This window comes from Saccoglossus kowalevskii, chromosome 16 (genome assembly GCF_978046115.1).
Source record: "Saccoglossus kowalevskii chromosome 16, keSacKowa6.1, whole genome shotgun sequence".
Classification (NCBI taxonomy): Eukaryota; Metazoa; Hemichordata; class Enteropneusta; family Harrimaniidae; genus Saccoglossus; species Saccoglossus kowalevskii.
The window spans coordinates 6,534,638-6,554,124 of NC_140656.1; the positions used below are offsets into that span (position 1 = coordinate 6,534,638).

A 19,487-nucleotide genomic window follows, 5' to 3' on the forward strand; every position below is an offset into this window, starting at 1 on the left:
CATTAGTTTCCGTGAACGAAACGTTGGTGCCAATGAGATGGCTATGGGAGAAACGTCATTTTATCATCTTCAAAGCATGTCATGAATTAAGAAATGTTGGTCCACGCCCTCATCAGTTCGTGATTACTGTATTGTCTGATGCACGAGACATGGTGTTGATTTCTAAATTTCAGAATGTTGTTTCTCGGTTTATCGTCTGCTGTACGAAATATGACGACTCCACACAGGCCAACATATTGGTTGACTTTTAAATTCAAAGTTCGTTTTTGGTTATAACAAACTTGAATTTTGCAACTTGTGGTAGTAGTAGGGTGTCCACGGGTATGAAATGGCGGCCCGCGTGCTCTCAAACACAGTACAAATTATTATTATCACTCTTATTCTTATGTTAATTTATTTTATTCTGCTATGTCATTCGCTCTTGATCAGGCTTATCTGTAAATCACATATTCAAACTCTGCAAAAGAAATATGTATTTTGAAAGCACTGAATAAATCTGAATAGTGACACGTTCATGGTTAACGTTTTGACTGGACGAATCTCTATACCAATTAACGAGTTTGGGCTAACCTGAACTATTTAACTATTTCCGTACTGTAGTGTACTTATCACACAAATAATGAAAATGTGAAGATATATATATATATATATATATATATATATATATATATATATATATATATATATATATATATATATATATATATATATATATATATATGTTTGCGGATGATCGCTCAAATTGACAAAATGTTGGATCTCGAGACATTGATAAGCATGAGTTTCTCACAATTCCGAATCCCTATGTACTGTAATTAATACATGGTATACTAAATACCTTAAAACCTCTATATCATATTCTATTTGAAGATATGACACGGAATCGTTCTCTGTACACAATTTAATGATGACAAAACCTATGCTACAAGTCCCAGATAATAAAAATGCGATACGGTTAAGAAAATAACTACCAAATATTGCCTAAATCTAAACGTTTTCGCCTATCAGATGCAATGTTAGTTTAAAACAAGCCATGCATGGCACAGACCCCGTTAGTTATCAAATTTATAATATATAGTTTTGTTTATAGTAATATAGCTTGAATATAACCATGTCAGGAATATGATTTTTTAACATTAAAATGATTGACATTTGTATCTGATCGTCAAACAAGTACTTGTCCATATTGAGAGATATTGCTCTGGAACAGCATTCAAAATCAGCCATTTTGAATACATGTATATATATATATATATATATATATATATATATATATATATATATATATATATATATAACATGATGTATAACGAATATATAAAATTTAAATATAATAAGTCAAAGCATTTAAGAGATATGGCTCTAGAAGCCCAATCATTAAAACAACACGGCCGCCAATCAGCCATTTTGAATCCAATCTGAAAAATAAAATGACGAGCATCAGGAACCCGTAATGTCTAATGTATGTACCAAGTTTGAACGAAATCCACCCATAAATGCTTGATATTTGATGATTTTTAGCACAAAAATTACCACCATTCGGCCATTTTGAATAGGATATTTAAACCAATATACCTGTTTATTTATGACATGATGTATAATGAATATTTAAAATTTGAAAATATCAGTCAAAACAAGTCGGAGATATGGGTCTACAAGCCCATTCATTAAAACAAAATGGCCGCCAGACAGCCATTTTGAATCCGATCTGAAAAATAAATGATGTGCATCAGGAACCTGTAATGTCTAATATATGTACCAAGTTTAAACGAAATCTATCCATAAATGCCAGAAATGCTTGATATTTGATGATTGTTTAGCACAAAAAAAGGCCACCATTTGGCCATTTTGAAGAGGATCGTCAAACCAATATATTTGTCTATCTATGACATAATGTATAATGAATATTTAAAATTTGAACATAATCAGTGAAAAACTAAATTATTTGCATCAAGGTCCCATAATGTCTAATGTATATACCAAGTTTAAACAAAATCCATCTGTAAACAGCCGAGAAATGGTTGATTTTTAGGATTTTTAGCACAAAAATGGCCACCATTCGGCCATCTTGAATCAGATCGTGAAACAAATTGACGTGCATATGTATAATATCATGTATGATGTATGTGTGAAATTTGATTATGATTGATCCAGGCATTTCTAAGATACAGGTTCGGACGCACGCACGCACGCACGCACGCACGCACGGACACACGGAGGTCAAAACATAAGTCCCCGTTTTCGGACTGTGTCCGAACGGGGACTAAAAATGGAAAACACTGAATAAACACTAAATATATTAAATATATGTTATACTAATTGACACATTCTATATTGCGTCTTCAACCTTTTTGTATCTCTGAAATTCAGGCGCCAATTTATCAGAACCACGGATTTCTTCGTCCCATTTATCGAAAGGCCATAGCGCATACGCGGCGCCCTGGTGCATTTGCTTTAAATGAGACATGTCCTTCCTTTGCGGCCACTCTTCTGGTGTACCATATCCGATGATCAGATATTTCTTTTTCTCCTGTAAAATAAATGCGTGCTTTATTGCCCCGGAAACAATAGTTACATGATATGGCGGTGAAGCGGTATTATGCAGTTACCTTGTTGTCATTTTTCATTAGCCGTATAATAAATTTATTCAAAGATTCTACACCGCTACATAAAGCTAAGAATGGAGTTCATGACGGTATTCGCAGCTAAAACATAATTTCTGAATATTATACAATGTTACTAACCTGTATTTTTTCTGTATATGCAATTATTTCATCAAACTGCAATTAATAAAATCATTAAAATAGTTATTTCTACCGGAAATTGAGAGAAGACGAGCTAGTAATTTAAAAGAATATATATTGCTCAGCTAGATCTACTATTGGAAACACGTACAACAATCGCTATAAGGATCTGACGCTTTATACGATCTACTCAACACATGCTGTAGAACAAAATAATAAATATCATTTGACAAATTATAAGTAGGATTACACACATGTAGATTTTACACACATGTTAAAACATATGATTTCTCTAGTTTTCAAGACGCTAAAATGTTGGCGTTAATTTCAGACACTTTAAACTTTAGTCGAAATTACTGGGATTGGTCAGTTCTTGAAGTCCCATATTTTACTGCATGTTACATGTATTCAGTGTCGCCGTCAATATAATTAGTTATCACCATTCTACATCTGCCAACTTTGTTACACAGTCATCGTAATTAATGTAACAGTTTAAAACAAAGGAATTTTGATATTTGACCGTGTGGGTGAATACATCTTATAATGTAAGTAAACATACTCAACATACCGAAGCATGTTCAGCGTTGCCATTTATTCGTGCATCAATAATAACTGTAGTGGCACTAAATATATTCCCATATAATGCTTCGTTATAACCAGAATCCGCAGTGTAACCAAGAATAGGAATACCATTGGAATACAGAAGAAAACCTGTAAATGCACAAAAATATGTTACTATTTAGAACAGAATATCAAACCCGGCGCCCTCCTACTGACGATGGCTATGTCATAGTGTAGCGAAGTGCCATGCTGTGTACGTCAGGGGAACAATTCAATAACAAACTCGCTATGAAATGTCTCTTACCATAACATGTTTCTGAATGTTGACTCTTGAATGTTTGAAGACAATATACTTTGTCACTGTCTAAATAGACGCGGTCAGCTTCACGGCATTCTGTCCACTGAACAAACGATTCAAGTTGTTTCTAAAAAATAAATCAAAAGGCATTAATCCTAGATCACGGCCACTTACATATTAGCCTTGGTACCCTACTACTATACTTCTTCAATGGCTACTAGTATTTTGACCTTCTCGGTAAGTGGAGGACTGTGAGGTTAATTGGCAATTAATTAGGGCTAGCTAGTAACGATTTTATCGTAATATGCTAATTTTCGTGATCGATAGATGACAGGTTCCCCGTTGTTATAACAACTAAATGTTGTCACAACGACGAAAGTGTGCCCACTTCTCATGACGATGCAATCAATGTACATAATTAAAGAAAAAAAACATTATATCACGCTGTTGTATTGTGCTGTAAATATTTGGCGCATAAACGTCGAGTCAAGCGAGGTAGTTATAGGCCCAACCGGAGTTTGTTCAAAGTAGTTCTGGAACCACCTGGCTACATATACAATATAATATACAATACAATTTTCTCGTGGATGATTTAGTTTTCAAAATACATGACATCATATATTTTAAAAGACGGCTACCTTTGATATTCCGCTGTATACTTCATCCATACGGTGATCTCTTAATTTTGTGATTACTTCCGGTCCCGCCAAAATGCTAATCCTTATACCCTTTTGAACTTCCAGTAACTTTGCAGCAAACAGAGTCAATCCTAGTGGAAGCTCAGCAGCATGATCCGAATGATTGTGAGTGACGAATATATTCGGTGGAAATAGCTCTCCTGTGATGAGTTTAGAACAGAAAGTTTAACTGCATGTGGTCTAACAGAATAATTATATTATTATATGAATTATGAAAATTATACTACTACACGCTATTTCAATATATTATTTTATTTTATTTTTGATATAGTGCGACGTCGCGTAACAAGGAGCGCGTTGTTGTTTCGTGTTTATATGTTCGTATATGTGCTTGTAATTTTAATTTATCTTTTAATAAGAACTTCCAGGCATGATTACGATCATTACAATTGATTTACACAGAGAAAAATGGAATCTTGACTATGTAATAAGTAAAAAAATATTCTGATTGGTCCGTACGTTAATCACCACATTTCGTATTGGTATTGGGTGGAAAGTGTAAATATGTATATAAAGCCACATCTACGGAGACACAGCGCACCAAAATAATGTTTCTAATACCGTCTTTTATACTTGGAATTTAATAATATGCCAATGAATGGTCCTCTGTTGATACGGATTTGATTTATATTTTGTTTCTTGCTCCGTTTTCATTTCACTAAACACTTAATCCACTGCATGTAATACATTCATTTATATATTATGTTGTATAATGCAATAAAGAACATGCGAATTGTGGTAACGCTCAACGTCACACATTGCCAAGCAACAGATACAAAACACAAATAGAGTAACCATAGCAACTGACCAATATATTCTTTATACGACTTTAAAACACCAAGACCGACATCAACCAACAATAATCGTTTTCCGTTAACCTGAATAACGAATGATGAACTTGGATCTCCAGATAGTACAGCTGAAAAATAAAAAAATTGCTTAGTGGGTGAAATCCAGACAACCTACCGTGACTTTACAGTGTGTGAATTATACACTTGTTAATTCTGATTTTCCTGTTTTTGCAGTTACTCATAATGGCTCTTTAAAGAAACTATTTAAAAGAATTCAAAAGCAAGTGTTATGTATTGTGTGCATTATGTACAGTAACACGGGACAAAAGTGTTTAAGTTATCTATGCTGTTTAATTTAAGTTCAATGACCTGACCCTTGTATTCCCAAAATAGGATTAGTTAAATTGCTAGAAATCATGACTGCACATCTATCCATATTTTGCTGAATGGTTTAGCCATAATTAATACCAGCACTGTCCCCTTAAAATGGTTAAAAATAGAACAGTAGATTAGGTTAGTTGGGTATTCATTGAAAATGTTAAACACTGACGTTATTGAACAAAACAATTAAAGGACGCCCTCTATTGTTAACATTTACAAAACAATGTGACATAAGAAAATCAAAGAAAATGCTGAAAGGGCAACAAATAATTTGAAACTAAAAACACTTGAAAACTAAAATTCGCATTCAAAAAATAATAATATAAAGAACTAAAAGTTTCTAGCATGGGATTTTCTCGATCGCCCAATTGCTGAGCAAAGGTTAACCACTACACCCTGAAGTTTTCCAATATACACATTCAAAAATCACCCAACATACAATTGTTAGAAGATAAACTCCAAAATCTATACAGGACTGTTATACCTACAGATAGCCATATGCCATATATATATATATATATATATATATATATATATATATATATATATATATATATATATATATATATATATATATATATATATATATATACGTTTGACAGCGATTGGCTAAATATTATTAGTTATTGGCTAAATATTATTAGTCATCGTAAAAAAAAGCGACGACGACGCTAGACATTTTTCCTCTAATATGACTTTCCCTTCACTACATTACGGGCAAGCCAATTAAAGCTGAATAATAATACTTCGAGTGACTAACCAGTTGTTCCCTTTCCTGTCCCAAGACAAACAAGTTCGACACTATCTGCATCTGAGTTAGTTTTCAAATTTACACCAGCGTCAGGTTCCCCAGTGGATATCAGGGTGCCTAAGATCACATCCATACTCGGTCGTTTTCTGTGAGGCTTAAGGCAAAGCTCGATAACAGTCTTCATCGCAATACCATGCGACGACTCGCAGGATGCCTACACGAAGAACAATTAGTATTTAGAAGCCTATTCGTGGTAAATATGTGTACAATCTGCGATAATGTCTACTACTTACAGGAATTGGTGGGACTAACGATTCCTTTTGATTATACACCATTTCAGCATCTTCGATATTTGCAAATATGTAATTACCAGACACCACCTCGATCAACATAAGCCCTGTAATGCAACATACTAGTTTCAAAATGGCGAATATAAATAAGGTTAGTATTTAATTTATTATCTATAGGCAATTAAGTAAAAATGTAATGTGAAATAAACTGACTGATCTTTGAGTCATAATATGAAAACATAAATTTAATCACGTGACTTCAGTGTGTAACAATCCAGCAAACAATTCAATATTGGTGTAATTACCATAACTATAAATGTCAGCTTTCCCAGAGTAGTTCAATCCACCAGTGGTCTTTACTTCAGGAGCCATATAACGCATAGATCCAACCATAGTTTTTCTACTCAAAGTGCCCCGCGTGGTACGAGCTAAGCCAAAGTCTCCAAGTTTGAATGTCATTTGGTCTTTGGTGGCCTGCAATGAAAAGCGAATTTTTGAAATATTGTTACGAATTTTACACCAAAGTTTAAAAAAGAATATGGTGATTCGTTTAAATGTTTACTCACTAGAACATTTTCTGCCTTAACGTCCCTATGAACGATTCCTAGTTTATGCAAATGTGCCAATGCAGAACCGATTTGCGTTGCACATTTCAAAGTGAAACTGTTGCTTTGGGGTTTAGGTTTCCCATCCACTGGTTGAATGAGTTTACGCAGGTCACATCCATCTATGAACTCCAATTTCAGACAGAGTCGATTTCCTTGTCTCTCAACGTCGTCCAATTTTATGATATTAGGATGAGAAGCCTTTCTGTAAAAAGTACAACAAAACCCTGGATTACATCTCAATGCAGCCATAGACGAGGTCGACTGGTGATTCTAGGACGAGAATTAGTACAATATCTAGATGTTTATCGATAAACAAAAGTCTTACATGCAGCATTATATACCTTAAAGTGTCAACTTCTCTTCTGAAATCAATCAGTTGATTAAAGTCAGCTTCGTCTAGCTCTTTTAATACTTTTAAGGCATATGTATGCCCTTTTCCGTCCACCACCTTGTATACTTCACCAAACTGACCTTTTCCTAGAGGTTCCAATTTACTTGGAATTATATTGTCCTTGTCAACAATCAAGTGCACATCATGGAGACTTTTTAGCCGTTTAAGATCTTCCGACTTAAATAAGAAGAAATTAAATCAATAGATGACAAAAATCAAAGTAGACAAATAAAGAATACTTGCAATCCCGCTAAACGATGAAGAATACAAAAGATGTTCGATGTTTCACAAGTTAGTACTAAGAAGTGTCACTCACATCAATTGCATCAACTCCTTTGTTGTATTGTAAAACCGCTGCTGTGAGTTTCAATACACTTCTATCACAGTCCCATGCTCGTTCACGACTTGTGTCAAATATTTTCCTTCTCCTAGCAACTTCCTCACCGTTGATAACCACTAAATGAGTTGTCACGTTGACAGATTTTTGGCCTTCTGTTGCAGTTTCTGCGTAACAACTGGCTTCGTCTATACCTCCTACAATATAAATTTGAATAAGATATGAATAGAATCATTATAGCAAATCTATATATACGAAATTCACTATACATTGTATGAATATATAGAATTGTGTCGATCATGCTTCATATGTGTGTATTTGTTCACTCTAGATCGTTCAAAGGATATTCTCCTCTCAGCGTGATTCTATCAATTTAGCCATTCATTATTCGGTTTATATTGTTATGTTTAAGCGTGTTACACGCTATAATTGTAGCTACACTAGTTCAGATATTGAAGACACATTAGGTGGTTCGAATATATACAACTTTGATTTAAAATAAATAACCGTTAGTATATGTACCCTTCAATTTTATAATCGCAAACGTTTCTTTCTTAAGTCTCTGCGTGTCTGTAGAGTCTTTCTCTTTGCCTTCTACCATCAGCAATTCAAGAGAACTCTTTGTTTTCAAGAGGGTATTGCACAGTAAAATAGCCTGTGCGTGTTTTCGAAGAGCCATCTTTCTCTTCTCTTCATCCTTCTGTTTGGCAGGGTCGATTTCCGCCAGCACTTCTTCATAGAGAAACACAGCGATGACCTTTATTCCATTGTTGATAGCCTGTACCATACACGTTCAACCAAGGTTAAAAACCATTAGTTTCCATTTAAGAGTATTTCCCTAATGATCATCCTTCATACTACAGAATATCTCTCCTTCTATCATTCTACATACGAACTAACATTAGTGAAAACGTGTTCATCAATGTTAGGAAGAAATAAATTTTGTTTTCTAAAATATAACACTAATAGAACACATACCTGAATGAGGTGTTGCTTCCTCTTATGCATTGCCTCAAGACATTTGTCAACCGTATTGTCCGAGAAGCTACCTAGCATACATATTACAATAAAAATTCACTGACATGAAAATCAGATATATAAATACGATATTTTAATTATTGTATTGTATCAACAGGCAAAATTACCAAATTACAGATCTGCAAGTCTTTTAAGAATAGCAGCATGATAGAAGGAAACCTATAGCCTTGTAGATATATGTAGATATTTAAGGTGGAGATATCCTCAATTTGTATAACAGTCTACATTACACCATGCTGACTATGTGTATGAAATTTTACTAACCGAATGGGTCTTTCTTGTAAATATTGACAAGTGAAGGTCTGAAAGCTTTCTCTAATAATTCATCCGTTGTCAGTGCATTCGTTATGTTAGTAGTATGGTATGCAATTTCTGTAGCATGTTGTTCTAGTAGAAGCTGTTGTTTTAAGTAACTCTCACGCTGGGTTGCCAGGAACGAAATCTCATAAATCTACAATTAACAGTATATAATAACAATATAAACATATATTTCAATACCAATATGCTGTTTTCATATTAGTCAAAAGTCGTGTATGCGTAGCACATATCACAACTGTCCTGTGTACTTGTTATCTGGCGTATTATTGATGAAACACTTGTAAAATATGTATGCCCCCTATTTCACTTTTATATAGCATTCTTATATAATCAAATCCAATCCATAGAGACATGTTGTACACCGATCATAAATGGAAGTCATATAATAGCAAATCTACTCCTGGCACAGACAGTAAGTACGGAAGGTCGCATGATATGACGACGAGTATTCTAAAATTTCATCAGTAACATCACACTGAGCGAATCAAATATTATATATACCTTGCCATGTTGAATGTCGTCAATATTTTGTATTCCCTTGCCGCTGCTCAAGTGTTGTGCAAATTCCCATATTTCTAAATCCACAGTGAGTTTCAATAGACTGCCATGCTGCTGGAATGTCCTCTCGTTAGATTCACCTTGTTTGAAAATGTAATGAGTGGTCTAGTATAGAAAAATAAATAACATTTATGAAATTATAATGTATAATATATATCTATTTTATCTTGTTATATGTATTTTATTGGTTAGTACAGGTAATCATACGATTTAGAGAGTGTATACGAGTCTGTTTAAAAGAATCGCTATTGGAAACTGCAATAACTCGGTCGTTAAAGGTTCTGCTGGATTGTCGGATTCAAATTCTACCCTTGTTAAGTTCTCTTTTGTATTTGAGCTGCATCTCCTTATATTGCACAACTCCAGATAATGCACCATAACTAAAGCTGCTGAGTCTTAGCCAAGGACCACAATCTGATTGTGCATAGTGGTTTACAAGTAGCACAGTTTACAATATGCATATAGACAAAGAGCAATGTGAGGATTTGCAGGTAAAAACGTACGGCCACAAGAATGATTCACATGACCAACGGTGGTAATATTATGGCTGGTTGATATATAAAAACATGTATTTGTTAAAAGTAAGTTTTAAACATTTTAGGGTGTGATACAGGATAGTAATAGAAACTAGTAAATGTATTAACAAATACTGGTATATGTATGTATTAACAAACCTTAGCGGAAACGGCAAACTTGTTAATAAAACGCTGATAAAGCGGGTGGTCTGCGTCAACACCGAGAAAAAGAACACTGCATTCGTCGAATAATTGACGGATAAATTTACTGTTTTCATCGCAGCTCTGCTTTTCACACAATGAGTAGAAGTATTCTTTATGTGATTCCTACGGAATAGAATCGAGTGATTTATATTCGCTTATTATATTAAAAAATAGAGAAGTTGAAAGTTTGTTTAAAACTCATATGCGCTATTATATCACGTAATGAATAAACCAGAAATGTATACATCAGTTCACATCTCAATAAATTAATATAAAATATTAGTCAATCAGAATTAAACGTATAGACAATTCGATTTTAAAATAAGTATCTTACATAAAACAATAAATAAATGTGGCTATCACGGTCTGTATATACTTACAGATGCTCTTGTCTGAAATCCTGAGTCACCAAAACATTTAACAATGAAGCCACGATGATAATTTGACCAACAATTTTTCAGCTTCGCAATCTGCAATATATCGGAAAGATATTCTAATCAAATAATTGTAAGGTCTATATATAATTTGTTATTAGATGCTTTTAGATGGACAGATTAATATTTTCAACATTACAAGTTGTTAGTTACATTACCTGATTCAAGCACATTTTTTCTCCGTCCGTACCATTGTTCCAGAGAAAGCGTTCTAAAAGTTCATCAAGGTTAGTGGTAATGATTAGTGGGAATTTACCCAAAGCTCGAAGAACACTGTGGAATCTAGATTGACCATGTTGCTGCTTGCCGAGGTAGGATTGTTCTTTTGTAATAAGGATGTCTGCAACATTCTAAGGAATAACAAATTACAGTTATTATGCAATTATAAAAATATATATAGTCGCATATATCAAACAAAATCTAAGCATTGTTACAATCATTCTGTTGTACTGTTATAACACAGATACAAATTAGTTTAACCGCTGCATTTGTCAGCGTTAAATCATATTACCTCACTCCATAGTACCCCGCTTGGGCATGTGATGTACCCCGGGAGTTATGAAATCTAGGATATGTGACCCTGGGTATTGCACTTCCTGAATTTGTCAAGTAGCAGAAGATGTGAAGACATATTCTTGTCATAAACTTGCAAGTAAAAATCCAAATGTGTGTAGATTAACTGCAGATTAACTGCAGAACCAAGTACATTCTATTTTAGATGTATGAAGGAAACTCGAGCAGCACTAACTGAATTATGTATCCAATCATTTCCAAACGAGAAGTGCATTGTTTTCGCCGCTATTATATTGTATTGATTTGTTTATGTATATAAGGGACATGTAACACGGGTAAATAGTTGTGATGGCAACACTCGGGAAAAATCTACCAAATACTCGTAAATGTACCTATACTATTTATGTGAATGTACCTCATTTTGTAAGTTGGGAAACAGCGTCCACCAGTCATCAATTGTGGCAGGTTGTGGTAAAATAGAAGCCCCTTCCCCAATCACAAGAACCAGTTTGCCGCGATCGATCAAGTTACGTAATTTAGTGACAGCTTGAAGCAGCTTTCCCTGGTCTTCACTCATCTTTAAATATTACTTTAGTTTGTCAACTATCTGGAACAAAAAAACATAAATTAATATAATTCAACTCAATTGTGTACTTACATATATACTAATAGTATACACTGCCAATAATGCAATTACATATTTCTCTTTATAGACTAGAAAATTACCAATTACAAAGAGTCGGACTGGGATACTAGTAGGTATGACCAAAAACATTTCAATGTTAGCCATGTTTTGGATAACTGTTCTAAAATCACTAACAACATTACAAAACAAGACCAGAAATACAACAACATTTACCGCAATGTTAAAAGCAATGTGAAAACTATAATAAAAGATGACAGTTTATTTGAAACAAATTGAGGTAAATGGTTCACAGATTTGCTCGGTAAATCGAAGGTTTGATAGAAAAATATTATAAATGAAAAAAATACTATAAAAAATGTATCGCGATTGCCACAATCAACTTCAAATTCCAACTGTCGTCACAAATTTAGACAAATATATGTGCACAATCATGTTGAAGTTAGGATGTTGACAGGAAGTTTCACATAACGTCGACCATCGAGAGGTTTATTTTATATGACAATCTAAATACAGCGAAACCATGTAATCCCTGCCAAGTCTATCAGGAAAGGTCGGCTTCCAAATATTTGCATTCACTCCCCAGATAATTATACTTTCATTCAAATTTCGATGTGTCGTGTACTCACATCTATTTGAGTGCAAATAGTTTTGATTTATACACGTAATGATAAGGAAGGGATATTGTGCAAAAACTTGCGTCGTTTCTAAAAAATATTGTAAGCGTTGCGTCAGTTGTTAAAATTAAGCCAACTGCCTGAAAACAAACACAATTGCTGGGTAGGGAGCTCAAAGTAATCGACATATTCTAAATAATATTTGAGTGGGGAGTGGGCTCGCTTCATTCAACACATCGTTTCTGGTACCCACAGATATCGAGAGAACAGGCACCGGATCGGAGATTTCTTTCATTAACAACTTACTTTCTTCAATAAAATACAACGAAATAAACTGAATTCAGAAGCACGTCCAATCATAACCGGTACACGCATAATCAAGACACCATTTCACATGTTGTATCTGTCTGCATGTGTCTGCATGTGTCGTCACATTTAACAATGTTATCATTTTTTCAAAGCCTCGTCATTTGAACAACACGTGGTTGCTTGGGATACAGCTTCCGGGACAGGGGACCATCGACATATTTTCCATGCTAATACCTAAATAAAATTCCAAACTCATGTTCAAACATCACATTTTCATTCACAATTATCCCCGGTTTCCTGTGGTTTTTTCGAGTGGTGCTATTATGACATGGGTTGCCTGTAAGCCCGGAATTTAGAAAGTCAGTACGATGAAATGAACAATAAATTTACTGTGGATCACGCTTGAGGGCGTATGTCAAGCAGGGATATAGTACAGATCAGAAAATTAAAGGGGTGTCTGCAAAAGACGGCATCAGCGCTTAAAGTCGGCCCTAGCATTGGACACGACTCAAAAAGAGTTACTTAAAAAGCTGCTGATATCTAAATCATGTTGTATATGTCAATAGTTCGATGGCGTTGGCGTTTACTGTTAAACCAACGGCGGAAACTAAGAAATAAATAATATCTAAGATATAAAGATATTTAGTTAATTGTATATAACCACGAAATTAATATAAGGTTTATCTCATATATATGTATCGCTGCTTTTAAAGCGCGGTGGTCGTCCTGCAGCGCGTGTTCGAATTTCATGTAAACAAACAATATATTTTACACGCGGTGTGTACGCCCCATATCGAACAGGACGCGGCGCAGCGAACGCCGCCCTTTAAACGTAAAACAAATAAAATACGAATCATCGAATTTACTGCCATCGTAGAACGTTCAAGAATGAGAACGTTGAAGAGCACCAAATACCGCCCTCATGTGGTTCAGGAATATGTTTATTTTTTGAAGCCAGCAATGTATGTACGGGTTTGTTGATGTATTATTTATTGGTAACAGTTAATCCGAAAATCCCACAGAATTGGTCTTTGCATAAGCGGAATCATAACACACAAACAACAATTATATTACACTGTTATATTACAATGAACTGTCATGATATACGTGGCACGTGTATTTTGTGTCCAATGTCAAGAGTTATGTATATATATTGCGCAATCGTCCATTACAACTATTTGAATAGTCGACGCCAGCATTTTTTATACAACACCTAACTACTTCTCAAATTATTTGTGTTTGCAACAAAATAAGGTATCATCTGTTTGCATCACTGAGTCGTGATTCAGCTCCACATGATCATATGAAATATGCCATCACGTGACTCGTCCTTGTATTAAAATAGTTCTAGGTTCGACAGAGAGGGCGTTGTACAGTCGGTGCGATTTATATCATGGTTTCGCTCGCGACTGAACACTTCTTAAACGATATTATTCAAACTACAGGGTACAACTTCATCCAGCTTAATGAAATGATAAGGCACAGATCTAGAAGCAGTACCTACACACGAATTGGTGACGTCATAAAATACATGACCTTCAATCGGGGTCGTTTCCTCGGTATATACGAATTGGTATATACAAATTACAATAAAGATACTTAAGACATTACACATAAGGTAAAACAAATCACGTGACAATATAATGATAATAACGGTAATAAATCCTAGCTTAACAGTTGAACAGAACGCTCATATAGTCAGTCGGGTGACGCCGAGGGTCACGAACTGTGTTGCAAAATGGCCGTGTGGTTGAAACTGGGTCATGGCGTGACGGGTGAGGAAGACATCATTAAACACTCAAAATCACAATAAAACGGGGAAGTGGTTGCATATTACGGCGTAGCTAACATGGAAAATAAAAAAACGCCCAATACAAACGACATGGGTTCGAATCACACTAGATACACACTCACCAGAACCGAAGCAATCAGAAACCAGCAATCGTTTTGGCTTTTCCGTTCAACTCATCGGAACACTGGAGTAGTTAGAAAAATGAACACCACTTAACGACCAACGTCGTGGCGTGGTACACAAGCGTGCCATCAAAATAAAACAAAATCAGCTTGAAAAGACAGTGGGTTCGAGTCCCGCTCAGAGCTACCGTAAAAACGTAAATCAAATAAACTGAAATCTTTCAAACCGTAAACAAGTAAACAAAGAACGTCGCAAAAAAATAATAAACCTCACAAAACTCCACCATACAAAACTGAATGAATAAATAATAAAATAACTAACGTCTTAAACTGGACGACGCGCAATTTGTTCAACAGTTTCACAGATTGTGACATGAGATGAGCAAGACCCAAGTCAAGGTAAGTTTTGTTAAAGTGTCGATGGCGTTCCCTATATTACGAAAACAATTCAGGCAACAGACGAATATCTTCTGTGGTGTTGTGGAATTTATACCGTGTCTGCGGAATTGTTGATTGAGGGTTCGAAGCCAGCAGTTAACATTTTGTTAGAAAGTTTCACAATTAAATCAAATATCCAATGATACCAGTATATTTATTTCATTATGCAACTTGCAATGGTGGAAGTTGGTCAAACACGAGTTCTTACACCTAAATAAGTATCAAATATTTGTCGACACATTTATTCTCTCAACCTTGTAGAGGTGGAAATTAATTAAACAACAGGTATTTACTCACAAATATAATGGTCAATATTTGTCCATACATTCATTCTGTCAATTTAAGAACTTGTAATTGTTGGAATTAATCAAATGAGAGTTGTCTACACCAAAATAAGTTTCAAATACTTGTCCATACATTTATTCTCTCAATTTAACAACTTGTAATGGTGTAAAATAATTAAACGAGAGTTGTCTACACCAAAATAAGTCTAAAATATTTGTCCGCACATTTATTCTCTCAATTTAACAACTTGTAATGGTGTAAAATAATTAAACGAGAGCTGTCTACACCAAAATAAGTCTAAAATATTTGTCCGCACATTTATTCTCTTAATTTAACAACTTGTAATGGTGTAAAATAATTAAACGAGAGCTGTCTACACCAAAATAAGTCTAAAATATTTGTCCATACATTTATTCTCTCACGTTAACAACTTGTAATGGTGTAAAATAATTAAACGAGAGTTGTCTACACCAAAATAAGTCTAAAATATTTGTCCGCACATTTATTCTCTCAATTTAACAACTTGTAATGGTGTAAAATAATTAAACGATAGCTGTCTACACCAAAATAAGTCTAAAATATTTGTCCGTACATTTATTCTCTCAATTTAACAACCTGTAATTGTGGGAATTAATCAAACGTGAGTTGTTTACATCAAACTAAGTATTTAATATTTGTTGAGACATTTATTCTCTCAATTTAACAACTTGTAATGGTGTAAAATAATTAAACGAGAGTTGTCTACACCAAAATTAATCTCAAATATTTGTCCACACATTTATTGTCACAATTTAACCACTTGTTAATAGTGGAAATTACTTAAATGCGACTTGTTTAATCAGTTGACATCAATGCAACTTACTGTAAATGGGGTAATTATTCACTGGGTTTTAATTTAGCTTATTTCGCTGACTGGAAAATGCGCTAAATTAAAACACAGTGAATATGTACAATTTAGCATAGAACACATTATCTAAATGACGAAACCATGAATTTAAAACCCACTTAATATGCCTGAAATTGTAAATCAGTGAAAATTACACCCAATGAAAATTAGTCATTTTACAGTACCCGCAGACAGTGCACAACAGAGTATCATTATTGAGCAATTATAAACAGGAACGTGTCTTGGCATTAGGGTTAGGGTCGGGTCAGGTATGGGCAACGGAATTATTAACAGGAACGTGTCTTGACATTAGGGTTAGGGTCGGGTCAGGTATGGGCAACGCAAATGGCAAACACCCAATTGGCAAGATGTACACTAACGGGTTATGGCATGCATGTAGTTTACACAAGAAAAAACACAAAATTGGCAATTTTTTGGACAATTGTAACTCAATAATAGAAATATGTTGTATATATATATACACACTATATAGTCTTATCAAATGCAAACACATCCAGTTAATCCATTGTGGTCTTGTGGGTCAGTTCTCTACATAGTGATCAGGAGGACCTGGGTTCAATTCCCTTGCCTGCCCATCTTTTTCTCGCAAACACCATTTGGCAATAAAGCTAAATATGACAACAAATTATTTAATTTGCACGACCAACCACATAGCTCAGTTGATTTGTACTATGACAGCAATGTGAGCGATCGCTGGTTCGAATCCAGTATGTTTAGTTAGATTTTTGAATGCTAGTGAAGACAGTGCTCCTATGAATAGGACTTAAATCCTAACTCCTGTGTGAAGACACTCGTGGTACAGTGGACAAGACAGTGCGCTGGGAACTAAAAGATCGCAAGTTCGAATCACGGATTGGACACTCCTACAAAAGACATGAAAGACGTTAAAAACATAAACAGCGGATTCAAAAACTCAAGTCAGGAAAACAGAACACAAGAATACTACCCCACGTGGAAGCCAGCCGAAGTCGTCGAAGAACGAACACAGTTGACAGCTGTAGGTCACGTGCAACAACAGACACGAGGAGCATGGCTGCTCTCCAAATGGGTCCCTTCTTTTGTATTGACCCCCTAAGGATTGCTAATCCCCCTTTCTAACTCTTCTCCCAAAAATAATATATCGCCCCTTTTAAAATGTATTGAACCACAAATTAATGAATATTCATGAGCACAGAAACTGCTACGTCATGAATAAATTAGCATAATTTTAAAAAATTTGCATAAAGTGTAGGTACTCCTTCTGGAGCTCTGCCAATGATAATTATACACGTAATATACGGCGGTAGTTTTAAAGATATTCATTGCTATAGTCGTTGTAAGTATTCAACGGACCTTTTAACCACCACATACTTCAGAAGTGTGGTACGCAAACAACACTCGAACTCAACAACGTTTTGTCCATGGCGACTACAATATTCAGTTTCCAACGTGCATGTAGCTGTGGAATCATAGCCCTATGTTGCCGACCGCATTATTTACGTGACTGACTCTGGCCGGCCCATAGGGCTATGGGGCCTTGTGCGACTGAATACCGGTTAAAATCCACATGCCAAATTTGGTCGTCGCGAAAATCACATTTTAAGACCTTCGAAAGTACTCACTATGTTTATTTACTTCCAAACAATGACCAGAACCTATTTGCGCTGTGAAATGATGACGGTGGTCATAAAAAATGACTTTATTTACCGTACACCGAGTCGCAGAAAAATAACAAGACGAAGGACGCCATTTTGTATTCCAGAGTTTATAGCAAATTACGCGAGACCTATAATTTTGTACCACGTGACCGAAATCAGTAGATAAATTGCGTTTATGCAACTAGTTTCTATTATTAAACAAAAATCATACAATTATAAATACTGTATGTGATTGCTTTCTTGGAACAATTAGAATAACGGGAAGAGTGAGTTTTATTCTTCCACCACTGTATCACATGACCGCCAAACGAGATTACATTTATTCTGTGCTAGGGAGTGTGGGATGTCAATGGCTGCCGTTTTCTCGTAATTTGCTTGGTTTCCGCGGTAATTGTAAAATATCACAAATTATTGCTTATTTATACACACAAATTGCAAACAAAAGTTTGTATGTTATTCATCCAGCAATCAATTCACAATAAAGGTACGTCACACCATAGTAATCGAAAGCAAAAGCGATTTAATTTACGTATGCCAGATTTCTGTTTTTAAACTGTGATAGATCCCGTAGCTCTATGTTCGACGTACAACTACAAAATTAAAAAAAAGACGTCCAAATGAAATTGTTAGGGCGAAATTCGATTCTAGGTCGCACCAAAGAGCTACGGAACCGCAGCTAACGTGCATGGTGCGTTGTGCTGGTGCCGCTGAATTTATGAGAGACATATTCTCGAGGACTTCAGTTTGTTTAAACCGACAGTATTGATGTGGCCTGAATTTGTGTAATCCCATAGTTGTGTTGGGGCTTTGTGTTTTGAAGTATGCGCCCTGTTACGGGCCGATATTCATGGTCGAGTCGATAATTTTGCCTCTCAAGTTTAAGATTTTCAGCCATTTTCCGTCGCAAAAATTTAGGCCAACTGGCAGTGGAGCACTGCCATCCTAATTCCAGATGTGGAATTCCTGGAATGAGCCGTGTATTCAAACAAATTACCTACCTGTTCAAACGTCAGTAAGTAATTTCACCAATGTAGACCAACCAGTTCTTGGGTAATCGTTGTAAGTCAAGCTGGGAAAATCCAGTGACTCAACTCCGGAAGGACATTCTTTGACCTTCGTATTATTATTCTTGTTGTTGTTGTTGAATGATGTTTTTTTATATCGTTGTGAGAATCGCAGTCAAAAAGCTGTACTATGTGCGAATGGGTACCCAGGCAAGTACGATATGCAATTGGTTACATATCAAAACATTAACGAATTAATTTAGTTTTCTGGGGTGCGTACGTGTCTTGCTCGGTTACTTTCAC

The 19,487-nt window shown here is 35.2% G+C and overlaps 1 protein-coding gene across 1 annotated transcript; it reads right to left on the reverse strand.

Annotated features, from left to right (window-relative positions):
• Window positions 1–377: 377 nt before the first annotated feature.
• On the reverse strand, window positions 378–19,457 carry LOC102809990 (uncharacterized). The gene is made up of 21 exons (XM_078013301.2): window positions 19,179–19,457; window positions 11,846–12,037; window positions 11,076–11,267; window positions 10,864–10,953; window positions 10,439–10,606; window positions 9,708–9,869; window positions 9,153–9,339; window positions 8,829–8,899; window positions 8,373–8,628; window positions 7,830–8,047; window positions 7,464–7,690; window positions 7,081–7,324; window positions 6,820–6,988; window positions 6,518–6,621; window positions 6,234–6,438; window positions 5,110–5,220; window positions 4,242–4,441; window positions 3,610–3,730; window positions 3,313–3,455; window positions 2,745–2,780; window positions 378–2,530 (listed from the first exon to the last, which is right to left on the reverse strand). Exons 2-21 carry the CDS (start codon window positions 12,005–12,007, stop codon window positions 2,330–2,332), a joined length of 3,267 nt encoding a protein of 1,088 aa, XP_077869427.2. The 5' UTR covers window positions 12,008–12,037; window positions 19,179–19,457; the 3' UTR covers window positions 378–2,329.
• Between the last annotated feature and the right edge of the window lie 30 nt (window positions 19,458–19,487).